The sequence below is a fragment of the Eptesicus fuscus genome, chromosome 10 (assembly GCF_027574615.1).
Source record: "Eptesicus fuscus isolate TK198812 chromosome 10, DD_ASM_mEF_20220401, whole genome shotgun sequence".
In the NCBI taxonomy this organism is placed as follows: Eukaryota; Metazoa; Chordata; class Mammalia; order Chiroptera; family Vespertilionidae; genus Eptesicus; species Eptesicus fuscus.
Genome location: NC_072482.1, coordinates 60,908,705 through 60,926,856, shown reverse-complemented (window position 1 = coordinate 60,926,856; position 18,152 = coordinate 60,908,705). Strand labels below are relative to the sequence as shown.

Here is an 18,152-nt window from a genome sequence, read left to right as displayed (position 1 = left end):
TTCAGGTTCTCTTCTTCAGTCATCCTTCTTCTGCCATTCTTCTTATCCTGTTTTGTTTTGCAAGAGAATGTCTCTTTCTTGTGTCTGCAGACAATTCTCAAGCTGTCTATAATATTCAAAACTTGTATTTTTAGGTATGGTCTTCATTGAAAATAGTGTCCTTACCTCACTTCCACTCTTCCTAACTTACCACAATACAAATCAGTTTTTCCTGTTGTATTAGTTTTCTCAGGCTGCCATAAGAAAGTGCCACAAACTTGGAGACTTAAAATAACAGAAATTAATGGTCTTATGGTCTTGGGGAGAATTCTGAAATCCAGGTGTCAGAATGCTCCCTCTAAGGCTCGAGGGAAAATCTTTCCTTTCCTCTTCCATCTTCTGGTGGATCCAGATAACCCAAAGCTTATGGCTGCTTAACTCCTCTCTCTGCCTCTGTCTGTGCATGGCCCTCTGCATCTTTTCCTTCTTTTAGAAGGACACTTGTCATGGGATTTAGGGACCACCTGATAATAAGTTGTAAATATTATCTTGAGATCCTCAATTACATCTGCAAAGATGCTTTTTTCAAACAAGGCCAATATGGCTGAAATTTTTATCTAGGAGGAATTCTTAGAAATTTTTATCTAGGAGGCAAAAGAATACTCTATCCTGACATCCACCTGGAAAACAGCAAGAAAAAACGTTGCTTCTCCCATCTCAGTCAGTTGCCCTGACTAATCATAGTAACTAGAGGACATAGTGTGTGATTGAACCAGCCTTGGTAACATGCCCACCCAGTGACTATGAAGTGGGGAGTTACTGTGATTGTCTGGACAACTTGAGTTCCTTGGAATGTGGAAGTAGCAGTTCTCCATGAGAAGAGGGAGAAAGGTTCTGTTACTAGAAAAAGGTGGAAAGTTGTTATACAAACAAAAGCAAAAGATATACACCACATCATAAGAAAAATTCTGGGAAGATATATACTAAAATCTCGAGTCATTCTGGAGAAGATGGAGTAAAGGGCATTCAGTTTACCCTCTAGCCTAAAACAACTGAGAAACAAGATAAAATATATGAAACTGTTTCAACACAGTGGTCCCAGAGGTGGGAAACAAATGAGGTACTCCCCACGGTTTCCCCACCTTATTGTCCGTAGGTCATGTACCTTTTCCAGGCCATGGTCCAGGGAGGAGCAACCTAGGTAGAGCCTTCCAGACTCCTTTATTGGAGGAGAATCCCAGGACACAAAGCAGTTAGAGTTCACAGGGAAAAAAACAGAAAGAAAAGACCCGCACACAGGGAGAACTCCAGAGACCTGCAGAGCAGAGTACTGGTCAGCCCTTTGCCAGTTAGAAAACTATTTGCGCTGGTACCGGGGCGGGGTGGGGGCCGGGTGGGGGATGAGGACAAAGGAAATACCTGCCTATTCCCACTAACCTTTGGGTAGTACTAAAAAGGGTCTAAGCCTCAGGGATGGGGATAATTAAACCTGGAATAGTGCACAGCAAAAAATAAATAAAAATTAAAAGAAGAACCACTGATACATGTAACAATCAGGATGAATCTCAAAATAATTATGCTAAGAGAAGCCAGACAAAAGAGAAAACATACTGTATGATTACATTTGTATAACATTATAGAAATTGTAAACTAATTATAGTGCGAGAAAACACAGCAATGCTTGCCTGGGAGTGGGGTAGGTAGGAGGCAAATAGGGTTAGAAAAGAGGCACGAGCGCCCTAACCTGTTTGGCTCAGTGGATAGAGCATTGGCCTGCGGACTCAAGGGTCCCGGGCTCTATTCCAGTCAGGGGCATGTACCTTGGTTGCGGCACATCCCCAGTTGGGGGTGTACAGGAGGCAGCCGATTGACGCTTCTTTCTCATCGATGTTTCTGACTCTCTGTCCCTCTCCCTTCCTCTCTGTAAAAAATCAATAAAATATATATTTAAAAAAAAGAAAAGAGGCACAAACAATTATGGTCTTAATGAATATGTGGTGATGGTTTCAGAGATAAACACAAATGTCAAAATTATCAAATAGCATACTTTAAATATGTACAGTGTTTTAATGTCATTTATACCTCAGTAAAGCTGTTAAAATTATTAATGGTGGTTATAACCACCATTATCTCTGAATGATGGACATATAAGTAATTTTTATTTTTTTAATTAATTCTTGCCTCTCCTCCATCTCTTCTTTTTTCTCCTTCCACAGTACTTATTGGTTAGGTCTCTTGGATCTATCCTCCAAATATCTTACATTTTTCCTCATATTTCTCTGAAATCAATAAAATATTTTTATAATTTTAAATACATTTTTATTGATTTCATAGAGGAAGGATGAGGGAGAGAGAGAGATAGAAACATCAGTGATAAGAGAGCCCACAACCCGGGCATGTGTCCTTGACCAGAATCAACCCAGGACCCTTCAGTCTGCAGGCCAACGCTCTATCCACTGAGCCAAGCTGGCTAGGGCTAAATATATATATATAAAAATATATATAAATTATTTTAAAGAGAGAGAACTCATGGACATGGACAACAGTTTGATGATGGAGGTGGTGGTGACAGAGATGTAAGAGGGCATAGAGAGGATAAATGAATTAAATTTTTAAAAAAGCATTATGAGTGTTAATATAGTATTAGAAGGGAAAAGGTGAGAGAAAATTTTTATTTTTTCTGCACTGTGATGTTTTTGAATAAACCTATATAATAAAAGCCTAGGTGGCGTCGTGCAACACACTCGTGTGATGTTGTCACAAGATGGCTGGCAGGGGAGGGCAGTTGTGGTGATCAGGCCGGCAAGGGAGGGCAGTTGGGGGCAACCAGGCCAGCAGGGGAGGGCAGTTAGGAGTGACCAGGCCTGCAGGGGAGGGCAATTGGGTGCGACCAGGCCAGCAAGGGAGGGCAGTCTGGAGTGACCAGGCCTTCAGGGGAGGGAAGTTAGGGGCAACCAGGCTGGCAGGGTAGGGCAGTTGGGGGCGACCAGGCCGGCAGGGGAGGGCAATTGGGGGCGAGATCAGGCCAGCAGGGGAGGGCAGTTGGGGGCGACCAGGCCTGCAGGGGAGAGCAATTGGGTGCGACCAGGCCAGCAAGGGAGGGCAGTCAGGAGTGACCAGGCCAGCAGGGGAGAGCAGTTGGGGGTGAGATCAGGCTAGCAGGGGAGGGCAGTTGTGGGTGAGATCAAGCTAGCAGGGGAGGGCAGTTGGGGGCGATCAGACTGGCAGACAGAAGCAATTAGGGGCAATCAGGCAAGCAGGCAGGCAAGTGGTTAGGAGACAGCAGTCCTGGATTGTGAGAGGGATGTCCGACTGCTGGTTTAGGCCTGATCCCATAGGGATCGGCAGTCAGATATCCCCCAAGGGGTCCCAGATTGGAGAGGGTGCAGGCCAGGCTGAGGGACATACCGCTTCCCACACACGAATTTCGTGCACCGAGGCTCTGGTTTTATAATAAGATGTATTTTATAACAGAAAATTACCTTTAATGTACTTCCATTGCTTTAACTAAATTGCAAAAATTCCTAAAGAACTTTACACAGTTTCTTTACTTTTCATAAATAAAAATGTTACATATTTCTAATTGGAATGAAATAAAGTATTTTCAAATTATTCTATTTTTTAATTGAATTTATTGAGGTGATTACATATTCACTTAGTAGAAAACAGCAAATCCTGAAGCATCTCCCATCTCATTTTCAGTGGGTAAGAATTTGTGACCCTGGCTCTCTTTTACTTCTTAATTTTATTTTAGAGACTGATTCTGTACCGAGCACAACCTGGGATTTTTCATTATACCTATGTCTGTAGAGAGTTGGGGACATCTTGATTCTCAGTGCTAGTTTATGTTCTTTATGAAAATAAAGAAGCTTGAGATGTGAGCTTAGAGGGATATGAGAAACTGATTTTTTAATTAATTCATTAAATGGCCAGTATAAGAACTGGCCTTTACAAATTGTTTTAAATATGTATTGTTATGGTTTAAAAAATATTCAAGAGACATTTTTTAAATTCCCTGTTTAGTATTGCATCAAAATACTTTTTAAAAATATTCTCCAAATGTTAAATAATATTTCTAGAATGAAGAGAGAATAAAAGAGAAGAAAAGACATTTGGGAGACACAAAGCACTTTTGTCCAGTAGTTCTCAAAGAAAACTTCGTCCTACAACCAGGCACCACAGAAGAAGCAGCTAAATATCGAGAAAAGGTCTATTACTTTTCAAGTCCTGAGGCTAGAGAAAAATTTGTGGAACATCCTCAGGAGTTTGTGGCTCACAATGAACCATTAAAGGTGAAAACTGTACTATTCTTATCCTAATGATTGCTCCTGTTACCTTTTAATGGACTTATTATATCCACCATTTTATTTGATAGTGAAGTCTCTAATCTGATATAGTAATATAGTGAAAACATCTAAGTTCCAAGAACAACTTTTTGGAATATAACCCAAAATAATTATCAGTTTTGATTTCTACGGTAATACCTTCTGTCAAACCAGTGCTTAATACCTGTCTCTTTAGCTGAAACAAAAAGACACAGCTGAATTTATTGCTTGTAAATCTATTGAATTTATTGTATTCCTTAACCAGTTAGTCTCTCTGAGCAGAGCAGTCTGCTGATCTTAAGACAGGATTCGAGGCAAGTATGGGATTCAGAGGTTCGTGGCTTTCAGTGGGTTGACATCCTCTGTGGAAGGTTGATTACTCAGGTGAGACTGCTGTTAACCTGGTTCCATCCAGAGGCATGATTATAGGGACAAATTCATGCCCGATTGCTTGACTCTCGAGAGCAGGGATGACCCTGATTCAAAAGATTGCAAGAGTGTTCCCAAAGGTGAGTTGTCCTTATCAATTAAACTGTTTTAAACTGGTTTAAGTAGCTGTAGAACTATCAATCTTTTCCTAGGTTTGTAGGGACATTTTTATCCTTACTTGTTTCCCACTTTGGAACAGTTTTCTACCTCCTTTAAAAAGTATTTTATTAAAGTGCTCAGTGGTTGAGCATCGACCTATGAAACTGGAGGTCATGGTTCGATTCTGGGTTGGGGCACATGCTGGGATTGTGGGCTCTATCCCCAGTAAGGGGTGTTTGAGAGGCAGCCAATTGATGTCTCTTTCTCATCATTGATGTTTCTATCACTCTCTCCCCTTTCCTTTCCTCTCTGAAATCAATAAATATATTTTAAAGTATTTATTAAAGCCAAACACAAAAGAACAAATACTGTATAATTTGACTTATACAAGGTACCTAGGATAAATTTATAGGGACAGAAAATAAGAGTGGTTGCCAGGGGCTGGGAAAGGGGAGAATAGAAGTTGCTGTTTGATTGGTACAGAGTTCCAGTTTGGGATAATAAACAAGTTCTGGAGAGAGATAGTGGTGATGGGTGCACAACATTATGAATATACATACTGCCACTGAATTGTACAGTTAAAATGGTCAAAATGGTAAGTTTTATGTTATGTATATTTTAACACAATAATAAAAGAACACATTGTGGCAATATTCATTTTTAAAAACAAAGCACACACATAGTAACACCAGCTCTGAACAAGTCTTCATATTTATGTTTTACTTTCTTATCTTCTTCTACATGGATATATATTGTTTCTAGTGTATATAGTATTTATAATATTTTTTCTCTTAATATTATAACATAGAAAGTTTATGTATTTCTATAGATCTCATAATGGTTTTTACATACCATTTTAATATAATTTGTTGGACTTTTTATCATGCTAAAAATGTATCTTTCCATTCTTTTTAAATTAAAACTTAAAAAAACTAAACTAATTCTATTTTATTAAATGCCTTTTGGCACAAGATATCAAAATAGTCTTATGGTTGTTGGTGCTCCCTAAAAACTATTGTTGATGTAATGCATCATGTTAATTGATCTCCTAATATCAAAACATCCCTGAATTTGTTAAGTGATAATTCAGTCTTAGGGAAGGCAGTTAATTAGGCTTATTTTTTTTAATAACTCAAAACTTTCTTTCCTTTATTACCCCTTACCCCACATCTCCCTGACCCATCCCCTTGTGGCAGGCTCCTCCATTAAGACTATGCCTTCTGGGTCCCCATGGCTCTGGCAAAACTGTCTGTGGAAGACAGTTAGCAGAAAAGTTGGGCATCTTTCACATTCAGTTTGAAGAATTTCTACAAGAAAAAATGATGCTCAGAACTGAAAAGAAAGTTGGACCTGAATTTGAAGAAGATGCTGAAGAAGAACAACTTGCAAAACAAGAACTTGAAGAGCTTGCAATTGAGGCCAATGTCACACTTGAGAAAGAATATGCAAATAAGCCGGTAGTAATATTAAAACTCTCTTTGCAGATAGTTGTGTTTGCTGGTATTACTTTTGGAAAGTAGAATATAAGGGGTATAAAACTCTGTAAAGTTTCCAAGAAAAAGAAAAAAATTAGCCCATAGAAGTCATTTAAGAGGCATCCTCCCCATGTTAGATACAAATCTTTCTGCTAATCTATGATAATAAGAGCACAATATGCTAATTAGACCAGACAGCCAAACATCCTTCCAGATGTTCTTCCAGACAAAGCCACAGCGGCTACAGGGCCAAGGGCAGGCAGCAGCGGCGGCGGGATGATAGGGGCAGCACCTTCCCCTGGTAGGCCTGGTCGCCTCCCACAGAGGGAGGCCAGACTGTGGATTAGGTCTGTTCTCCCACAGGGAGCGGGCATAAGCCATCAGTAGGACATCCCCTGAGAGCTCCCAAACTGTGAGAGGGGGCAGGTCAGGCAGAGTGGCCCCACCCCCTCCAGTGCACAAATTTTCATGCAGTAGGCCTCAAGTCTTTAATATAAAATTACTGTTTCACATGACTCCAATAAAAACCAGAAACGCTTTCCCTAAAAAGAATGTTGTATAGCATTAATTTTGGACTATGTTATTTGATACTAGAGGCCTGGTGCATGAAATTCGTGCACAGGGGGCGGGGTGGTGGTGTCCCTCTGCCCAGCTTGCACCATCTTCAATCTGGAACTCCTCAATGGATGCCCGACTGCCCGTTTAGTCGGGTAGTCGGACATTCCCTCTCACAATCCAGGACTGCTGGCTCCCAACCGCTCGCCTGATTGCCCTTAACTGCTTCTGCCTGCCAGCCTGATCACCCCTAACCACTCCCCTGCCAGCCTGATTGACACCTAACTGCTCCCCTACCAGCCCGATTGCCCCTAACTGCCCTCCCCTGCCGGCCTGGTCACTCCCAACTGTCCTCCCCTGCCAGCCCAGTTGCCCCTAACTGCCCTCCCCTGCTGACCTGGTCACCCCCAACTTCCCTCCCCTGCAGGCCTGGTCCCCCCCAACTGCACTCCCTTGCAGGCCTTGTCCCTCCCAAATGCCCTCCCCTGCAGGCCTGGTCCCCCTCAAACTTCCCTCCCCAATAGGCCTGGTCCGCCCCAACTGCCCTTCCCTGCAGGCCTGGGTCTCCCCCAACTGCCCTCCCCTGCAGGCCTGGTCCCCCCCAACTGCCCTCCTCTGCTGGCCTGGTCCCCCCAACTGCCCTCCCCTGTAGGCCTGGTCACCCCTGACTGTCCTCCCCTGCAGGACTGATTGCCCCAACTGCCTTTCCTTGCAGGCCTGGTCTCTCCCAACTGCCCTCCCTTGCTAGCCATCTTGTGGTGGCCATCTTTGTCTACATGGGGGTGGTCATCTTGTGTTTTGGAGTGATGGTCAATTTGCATATTGCCCTTATATAGGATATCTGAACTAGACTCTAAGGCTTTTTATTATTGTGTTCTCTGTGTTTTTGTTTTGTATAGATAAATAGATAGATAGATAGATAGATAGATAGATAGATAGATAGATAGAGGAAACAAGAGAGAGAAACATCGATGTGAGGGCAAAACATTCATCATCCGCCTCCTGCAGATCCCTCACTGGGCATCGGTCTGAAACCTGGGCTTGTGCCCTAACCAGGAATAGAACTGGCAGACAACCTTTCAGTGCACAGGAAGATGCCCAACAAACTGAACCATACCCGACAGGGCTCTTTTTTTGTATCATAAAAATCTGCCCCAGTGCCAATGGGAATCTCAAAGTATTAATTTCTCATGATCTTCATAAGAAAGTTTGTATGGCTCTCTTAGGTGGTTTCTATCTACCTAATCAGTTGTAATTCTAACTCACTTTTTAACCATTTCCAATATAGCTAGACCCTTTTCTTCTCAAAGGACCCACTGTAATTGGATCCAGGTACAGACTTGTATTTCAGATGACTGCCTGCCTAGTCCATCCTTTAATCAGGATTGGTTTAGTAACTATAAGATAGATGACAAAAATCAGTTCTAGATTGAACAAGGTTTTAGCAAAAAGTGATGAAACAGATATCCTGAGGTCATGTATGAAAATCAGTTATGCTCATCGCTAGTAGCTCCTCTTAGCTACAGTAGATATTATTTAATATTTAAAACCATATAACATATTGGTTTAAGAAAAAAGCACAAATACTAAAAGGTTTACAAGCAACAGTATAAAAAAATGTCCTGAGAAAAACGGATGTCATTTTAATCAACTATGTAATAGAGTATTGTTTATTAATATAGAGTTTTTAATTTGTTTTGTTTTCTGATTTTTATGTTCAGCCTTCAGAAGTGCAATTTACAGAAGAAGAAGAAGCAATCAGACTATGTTTAATGGAAAATGAACCATTGCCTCCCGAAATTCTAGACAACATTCTTTCTGAGTGGTGGCATAAAGAACCAATACGGTATCTTAATTTATATAGGATTATATATTTATTGACTTTTATTTGCCTTATTCTCAAAACTCTAAACTGTAATACAACATAAGTTTAAAATTTTTCTTCTTTACTCTCATGTAAATTAGTAATTCTATACATTAAAACTATCTGGGAAATTATTATTATAATTACTGGTGTCCCTCAGTACTGGGCTGGGCTGAGGGACACCACCCCCCCCCCCCCCAGTTCCTGATTAAAAATATCTGGGAAATTATTATTTTTATATATTTATTTTTATTGATTTCAAAAAGAAAGGGAGAGGGATGGAGAGATAGAAACATCAATGATGAGAATCACTGATTGGCTGCCTTTTGCACACCCCCAACTGGGGGGTCGAGCCTGCAACCTGTGCATGTGCTCTTGACCAGAATCGAACCCAGGAACCGTCAGTCCCCAGGCCGACATTCTATCACTGAGCCAAACTGGCTACGGCTGGGAAATTATTTTTTAAATACTGATGCCAAGCCCCAACCCAAAGTAATTGAATCAAAATATTTGGGAGTGTGGCCATTTTTATGGAAATTTGCCCATTTAATAAGATAGAAAATATTTTAAATGCCAATTAAGGGCTGAAACTGTCAAATGTTCATGGAAGCCCTGTTCATATTAAGAAAACATATATCTAAATATAAATATTTAAACAAACCAAATTTTAGATAAGCATAATAAACTTTCATGCACAAGGGGACCAATATTGACTTTCTCAATTAAGCAAGGCCAAGTTCTCAAAGCCTAATTATTTGTTTCTTTTGTGCGTGTGTGTGTTTAAATATATGTTTATTGATTTCAGAAAGGAAGGGAGAGGGAGAGAGATAGAAACACCAATGATGAGAGAGAATCATTGACCAGCTGCCTCCTGTACACAACCCGGGCATGTGCCCTTGACTGGAATCAAACCCAGGACCTTTCAGTTCCCAGGACAAAGCTCTATCCACTGAGCCAAACCAGCTAGGGCAAAGTCTGATTGTTTTATAGTTAGTTACTTCACAATGAAAATGTGTTAACATTCTAGTTATTTTCATGATTCTTCAAGTTTCATCATACATAAACAAGTTTGATAAGCCTACTTGGTTATAATCATCTTAATACATATGAACCAGGATACATCTTACCTAATAATAGACAAACATGTAAATTTACCGTACCTTTGCTATGCCCATAGCCAATCAGAGTGACTATGCAAATTAACCCAAAAAAGATGGCGGTTAATTTGCATACATAGGCACTGGAAAGCGGACAAGGCCGAAAGCGGACGCCCTGCAATCGATCTCAGGGAGCTTGAGCTCCGCTCCTGCTCAAGGCCGGAAGCAGACCTCCTGCGATCGATCGCAGGGAGCAGGAGAAGACCTACTGCGGTCTATTGCAGGGAGCTGGGACTCCGCTCCTGCTGAAGGCCGAAAGCCTCCGCCAGAGGCTTTTGGCCTGGTACAGGAGCGGACCCCCTGCAATCGATCGCAGGGAGCAGGAGCGGACCCCCTGCGATGGATTGCAGGGAGCTGGGGTTCCACTCCTGCCCAAGAGGCTTTCAGTCTGGGCAGGCCTGGGCAGGGACTAAGCCGGCGATCAGAAGGAGCTGGAGGGCCCCTGCCCAGGCCTAAAGCTTAGGCCAGAGGCTTTAGGCCTGGGCAGGGCCCAGCCTGCGATTGGTGTGAACTATAGAGGAAACACCTTTTCTGACTGCACATTGGCTAAGCTTCCTGTATGCCATTGGTAATATTCTTAGTAACTTGGGTAATAAGAATCCAAAAAGGTGATCTAGGGTTTTTCCACCATGCTTATGGAGAAAAAAATGAAGGTCCACTGCTGGAGGGCTAAGAAATGTCATATCCTGCCCTAGCCGGTTTGATTCAGTGGATAATGCCTCGGCCTGCCGACAGCAGGGTCTGGGTTGATTCTGATCAAGGGCATGTACCTAGGTTGCAGGCTCCTCCCTGGCCGGGGCCCAGATCAGGGCTCATGCAGGAGGCAACCAATCAAAGTGTTTCTCTCACTTTGATGTTTCTCTCTGTCTTTTCCTTTCTCTTCCACATTCTCTAAAAGTCAATGAAAACATATCCTCAGGTGAGGATAAAAAAGAAAGAAAGAAAGAAAGAAAGAAATGCATATCCTATGAAAGACACATCTTGAAAATGCCTAAAGAAAGTTGTCATTTTTTCTTGGTGAAGGGACTGGAGTCCATGTTGATTAAAACACCTTGGTGGCTGTGGTGACTGGCAGTGGCTGCAGCAGTGGGGTGATGGGGCTGGTGCTTTCCCCTGATCAGCCCGGTTGCCTCCCACAAAGGGAGGGCAGACTGGTACTCGGAGCGGGCCTAAGCCATCAGTAGGACATCCCCTGAGGGCTCCCAGTATGTGAGAGGGGGCAGGTTGGCTGAGGGACCCCCCTACCCCCAGTGCACAAATTTCATGCACCGGGCCCCTAGTACATTCATAATTGTCATGAGTTACAAGGGGATCCAGGGAAGGAAGTACGAATTGTCTCATGAAAGGAAGCATTACAAAAAGAAAAACTACTGAAGGGTGGCTTCCCGCTAAAGGTCAGCTCGTCAGACCTACCTTTTTATAAAGGGTAACAAGTTCATTAGGCTGGGCATTCCTCCCAGGCAGAGAATTTATTTTCTCTTAATTTTCATCAAATATTAAGACTGTTTATAATTAAAGAGAACTTATCTACATTATAAATATAAGAATAAAATATTATAATTTTAATTTAATTCAATGCATTTGAGAGAAGACACATCATGTTTATGCAAGTAGAAATATTAAAAGAACTAAGAGATACTACTTTTTAAACTACTCATTGCACATCTTATAAAAAGTTGAGATTTATCATACTTTTTTCATTTTTAAACTAGTATTTATAATATAGTATTTAAAATAAATTATGTAATTCATGCCTAGTTCCACAGGTTTTATATTAGATGGTTTCCCACGATATCCTGATGAGGCCCAGTTTCTAGGGGAACGTGGATATTTCCCAGATGCTGCTGTTTTAATACAAATTGATGATCAAGATGTTTCTGATCGGCTCCTGCCTTCCCAAATTGAAAAGTGGAAACTGAAACAAAGGAAGAAATTAGAAAGGAAAATACTCATGAAAGAAATGAAGGCAAAAATCAGGGTATGTATCTTATAAAATAGTATGAGAGTAAATTTTTTCTGCATCTATCCTATATAATAAAAGGGTAATATGCAAATTGGCCCTAACAGCAGAATGACCACTCAACCAGTCACTATCAGGCATACTGACCACCTCTTGGTCCCATTCCCTGGCCAGCAGGCTCTGATTGCCCGATAACAAACGGGGAACCAGGGATGGGTGTTGAGGGATGCAGATGGCTCCAGGCCAGGGCCCCCACCCCGCCGGTCTCCCCACACACAGAGGGCAACCCGAGGCAGGGGCGGGGTAGGGCTGGTGAGCAGGCAGGAATGGCTGACCTCTCAGTCCCGCCCCCTGGCCGTCAGGTGGATGGCAGCGGGGGGTGGGGCTAGCTACAGGCAGCTGGGGAAGATGGCCCTGATCGCAGGCCAGGCCTAGGGACTGTACCCATGCACAAATTTTGTGCACCAGGCCTCTAGTTAAAGTATAAAGTGGTCTTTACAAAAATGTAGTTTTCTGATTTTAATAGCATAGTCAATATGAAAACACTCTTCATCAAATATTAAGAATACTTATAATTAAAGAGTTAAGATTTATTAGAGACCTATGTGGTTATCAACATGTTAATATTTCTCTCTCCATGGCAAATAAAATTAAAGATTTTAGTAGCAGCAGAGTATCCCTATGCCAGACACAGGTACCTAATGGAAGAGGCGGCAAGTGAAGCAAACCTTAAAACACAAAAAATTAAAATTATCAGTGGTTTTTTTCACTAGCTCCTGGAATTATGATACCATCCATTAAGGCTATGTAAGCCTGTGGTGAAACAGATACAGATATTAGCTTAGAACATCTTTTCTAAAACTGTGATGTGAGGAGTATTCCATAAAATGTTCAAAAGTGTCATAGGAACCCAACAATTCCACTCTTAGGAATCTACCTAACAGAAATGAAAACATGTCCACATGAAAATATGTATATGAATGCTCATAATAACGTTATTCATAATAGCCACAGAGTAGAAACAACCCAATGACCATCGACTAATGAATGGATAAACTGAATGTGATAGACATCCAGATAGAATACCTGAGTTCTTATATACAAAGCAATTCCCTCTGAGGGAAACACACAAACTAAGAGTTTGTACCTTTTACCTCTACACATTGGTTCACATCTTTCTCAGCCCACACCTAGCGCTCCGACAGAGATCTCCCAACCGTCCCTCTGGCTCCATCTCTGGTCCCCCTAGGCCATCCTTCTGGTCATTTCCAGCCTACTCCTCCTAAAACTCTGATCAAGCCACCCTCTTAGGGTCTGAACTTACTGTTCTGTCATTGAAAGCCTACCAATCTTGTTCCAAATCCTTTTTCTAACCTTTTTCCTTAGTTAGAACAAATACAAACCCTCCTCTGCAGCACCCAACATACCATGTGCTTTTCCATTTCCTTGTCTGGAAGTTTTTTACATCATCCTCCACTAGCCCTGTGACATTACATGAGTTAAATCCTCTGACTTGGCTAACTCACCTATAGAGTAGATAATACTGTCTGCTTTGCAGATATGTTTTAAGCAGAAAAATATAAGTATGTACAGTATTTATTGCAGTGCTCATAAGAGTGATGGCATCTAGCAGACATGCAATGGTTAGTTAAACTTCACTAACCACAACTTATTTGAGTGAAAGGATCAGAGAAAAAAATAGACTAAAAATATGCATGTGTGTTATTGTGCGTACTTCGCATTTCTTTGTGGTACAGTGTTCTCTATGTAAAGAACAGTGTCCTACTGGCCCAGACCTGAGCCCCAGAGCATGTGTTCAGGCACCACTCTAATCTCTTAGAATTTAAACCGATTGCAATTGGAAAGCCCTGAGCCAGTGAGCCCCCAAACCTAAGTGGGATGATTAGTTTCCATTATTCATTAAAATTTTTTAATGTCTGTTTTTTATAGGATGATATGATTGCTAAAAGAAGGGCTGAACTTATAGCAGAGAGAGAGAAAAGAAGGAAAGAGGAGGTAAGTAAAATATATATAAATATATATATTTTTTTAAAAAAAGCAGGACACCCATTGTGTGTGTGTATGTGTCAACAGTATAAAATAAAAAGATGCATTAAAAAAGTATTGAATGAAATAGAGTTTATGTGCAAGTAGTGAGATTATATATCATCTTAATTTTTTAGAGGGAGAGGGAGAGAGAGAGAGAGAAACATCAATGATGAGAGAATCATCGATCAGCTGCCTCCTGCATGCCCACATGGGGGATCTGGTCTGCAACCGGCCATGTTCCCTGACCAGGAATCAAACCGTGACCTCCTGGTTCATAGGTGGATGCTCAACCACTGACCCATACCAGCCGGCCTGATTTTTATTTTTTTATACCTTTTCTTATTCCATGACTGTTTACAATGACCTTTTATTATTTTTTTTAATGTTGAACCATTTTATGTAAATCATTCAAGAACATTACAAGATATGTAATAGTTCATAACGTATCTAATCATTTCCTTTTGTATTTTTGTTTTTCTTATTGTTTAAAGAAAGTACCTATATCTCCTTTTCTTCCCCCATTGACCTTCCCCCAGCCTCCCTTATCCCCCCCAAGCCCCCCCCCCGAGTCTTGAGGTCCCCCATCAAGCCCCGCTGGGTGGGGGGGGCAGAGCCTGAGGTCCCCTGTAAAGCCCAGCCAGGCAGGGGGGCGCAGCCTCAGGTCCCCTGGCCAGGTGCTGGGGCAGGGGGCACGGCCTGAGGTCCCCTGGCTTGGTGCCAGGGTGGGGGGCATGGCCTGAAGTCCCCTGTCAAGCCCACCTGGTGGGGGCCAAGGCCTGAGGTCCCCCGGCCTGGCGCGGGGGTTGGGGGGAGCAGCTTGAGGTCCCCTAGCCCAGCACCAGGACAGGAAGTGCACCTTGAGGTCCCCTGTCAAGCCCTGCCAGGTGGGGGGGTGCAGCCTGAGGTCCCTAGTCAAGCCCCACCTGGTGGGGGGCGTGGCCTGAGGTCCCCAGGCCTGGCGCTGGAGTGAGGGGAGAAGCCTGAGGTCCCCTAGCCCAGCAACAGGATGGGAAGCACACGTTGAGGTCCCCCTTCAAGCCCTGCCAGGTGGGAGGCATGGCCTAAAGTCCCTTGTCAAGCCCCACCTGGTGGGGGGCATGGCCTGAGGTCCCCTGGCCTGACGCTGGGGTGAGGGGAGAAGCCTGAGGTCCCCTAGCCCAGCACCAGGACGGGAAGCACACTTTGAGGTCCCCTGTCAAGCCCCGCCAGGAGGGGGGCACAGCCTCAGATCCCCTGTCAAGCCCCACGGGGGAGGGGGAGGGTGTAGCCTCAGGTCCCTGCTGATTGCTCGTTAAGGCTCCTTATGGGAACTTGGCCTCAGCTGTGGGTGCAGCCATATTTGTGACAGAATGATGGTCAATTAGCATATTCCTTCTTTATTAGATAGGATTATTTTTTATGGAGTCTTTTGGGTTTTTTATGTACAATATCATGTCATCTGCAAATAAGGACAGTTTAACTTCTTCTTTTCCAATTTGGATGACTTTTATTTCTTCTTGTTGTCTAATTGCATTGGCTAATAATTCTAGTACTATGTCGAACAGGAGTGGTGAGAGTGGGCATCCCTGTCTTGTTTCTGTTCTTAGGGGAAATGGTTTTAGTTTTTGCCCATTGAGTATGATGTTAGCTGTGGGTTTATCATATACTAGAGGCCCTCAGCCCAGCCTGCATCCTGTCCAATCTGGGACCCCTCGAGGGATGTCCGACTGCCTATTTAAATGGGCAGTCGGACATCCCTCTCACAATCCAGGACTGCTGGCTCCCAACTGCTCGCCTGCCTGCCTTCCTGATTGCCCCTAAATCACTTCTGCCTGCCAGCCTGATCACCCCCTAACCACTCCCATGCCAGCCAGATTGATGTCTAACTGCTCCCCTGCCAGCCTGTTTGCCCCCAACTTCCCTCCTCTGCCGGCCTGGTCACCCCTAACTGCCCTCTCCTGCAGGGTTGATTGCCTCCAACTGCCCTCCCTTGCAGGCCTGGTGCCTCCCTATTGCCCTCCCCTGCTGGCTGTCTTGTGGTGGCCATCTTGTGTCCACATGGGGGCAGCCATATTGTGTGTTGGATTGATGGTCAATCTGCATATTACTCTTTTATTAGATAGGAAGATAGAGGCCTGGTGCACGGGTGGGGGCCAGCTGGTTTGCCCTGAAGGGTATTCTGGATCAGGGTGGGGTTCCCTTGGGACGTGGGTCGGCCTGGGTGAGGGGCCTGTGGTGGTTTGCAGGCCAGCCATGCTCCCCGGAGACCCAAGCAGAGGCCCTGGTATCTGGAATTTATTTATCTTCTACAATTGAAACTTTGTAGCCTGGAGTGGAGCCAAGACTCCTGCTCACTCCGTGGCCAGCAGCCATTTCTGTTTGGATTTGTTTATCTTCTATAATTGAAACTTTGTATCCTTGGGTGGAGGCCTGGGCCTGCCAGTGTGTGTGGAAAGCTTGGCTTCTTCTGTTGCCGGGGAAACCCAAGCCTCGCTTCTGGTAGCCATCTTAGCTGGAGTTAATTTGCATACTCGCCCTGATTGGCTGGTGGGTGTGGCTTTGTGACAGAGTGATGGTTAATTTGAATATTACTCTTTTATTAGAGAGGATGGCTTTGATTATGTTGAGGTATGATCCTCTATTCCCACCTTGTTGAGAGTTTTTATTAAGTAAGTGTGTTGGATTTTGTCAAATGCTTTTTCTGCATCAATTGATATGACTATGTGATTTTTATCTCTCAATTTGTTTATGTGATTTATCACATTTATTGATTTGCAGATATTGTACCATCCTTGCATTCCTGGGATAAATCCTACTTGGTCATGGTGTATGATCTTTCTGATTACTGCTGAATCTGATTTGCTAGAATTTTGTTGAGGATTTTGGCATCTATGTTTATGAGGGATATTGGCCTGTAATTCTCTTTCATTGTGTTGTCTTTATCTGGTTTTGGTATTAGGGTGATGCTGGATTCATAGAAGGAACTTGGAAGTGTTCCTTCCTCTTGAAATTTTTGGAATAGTCTGAGGAGGATAGGTTTTAGTTCTTCCTTGAATAGTTGGTAAAACTCCCCTGTGAAGCTGTCTGGCCCCAGGCTTTTGTTTGCTGGAAGCTTTTTGATGACTGCCTCAATTTCTTCCATAGTTATTGGCCTATTGAGATGTTTAGATTTTTCCTGATTGAGTTTTGGAAGGTTATATTTTTCTAGGAATATGTCCATTTCCTCCAGGTTGTCCAGTTTGTTGGAATAGAGTTCTTCATAGTATTTTTTAACAATCCTTTGTATTTCAGTGGGGTCTGTTGTTATTTCACCTCTTTCATTTCTGATTTTGTTTATTTGGGTCCTTTCTCTTTGCTTCTTGGTGAGCCTGGCTAGAGGTTCATCAATCTTGTTTATCCTTTCAAAGAACCAGCTCTTGTTTTTTTTTAATCTTTTGTATTTTTTTGTGTCTCAGTGTCATTTATCTCCCCTCTGATCTTTATTATTTCCTTCCTTCTGATTACACTTGGCTTTTCTTGTTGCTCTCTTTCTAACTCTTTGAATTGTAGGGTTAGGTAATTTATTACTATTGTTTCTTATTTTTTTGCAGTAGGCTTGTAGAGCTATGAACTTCCCTCTCAAGACTGCTTTCACTGTGTCCCATAGATTTTGGATTGTTGTGTTTTCATCGTCATTTGTTGCCATGATGTTTTTTATTTCTTCTTTGATCTCTCTGGTAACCCAATCATTGTTTAATATCATGCTGTTTAGTCTCCGTGTGTTTGTTTTCTTTTGATTGTTTTTATTGTAGTTGATTTCCAGTTTTATGCCACTGTGATCTGAGAAGATGCTTGATATGATTTCTATCTTCTTGAATTTGAAGAGACTTTGCCTATGTCCCAACATATGGTTTATCTTTGAAAATGACCTATGTGCACTTGAGAAGAATGTTTATTCTGTGGCTTAGGGTGAAATGTTCTGAAGATGTCAATTAATTCCATCTGGTCTAGTGAGTCATTTAGGATTGATGTTTCTTTGCTGGTTTTTTTGTCTAGAGGATTTGTCCAATGGTGATAGTGGGATATTAAAGTCTCATACTATGATTGTATTGCTGTCAATCTCTCCCTTGATATCCTCCAGGAGTTTATGTATTTGGGTGCTCCTGTATCGGGTGTGTATATGTTTACCAGAGTCATTTCTTCTTGTTGGATTGCTCCCTTTAGTATTATGAAGTAGCCTTCCTTATCTCTTGTTATGTCCTTCACTTGGAGATATAGTTTTTAAGATATAAGTATTGCTAC

At 42.6% G+C, this 18,152-nt stretch overlaps 1 protein-coding gene across 1 annotated transcript in view; it reads left to right on the top strand.

Annotated features, from left to right (window-relative positions):
* The window catches only part of AK9 (adenylate kinase 9), a 110,540-nt gene that overhangs the window by 62,384 nt on the left and 30,004 nt on the right, over positions 1-18,152 (top strand). Inside the window, exons 25-29 of the mRNA XM_054722063.1 lie at positions 4,059-4,271; positions 6,029-6,289; positions 8,584-8,708; positions 11,642-11,861; positions 13,794-13,859. Of these exons, the coding sequence (XP_054578038.1) occupies positions 4,059-4,271; positions 6,029-6,289; positions 8,584-8,708; positions 11,642-11,861; positions 13,794-13,859 (885 nt within the window). The remainder of the gene's footprint in view (positions 1-4,058; positions 4,272-6,028; positions 6,290-8,583; positions 8,709-11,641; positions 11,862-13,793; positions 13,860-18,152) is intronic.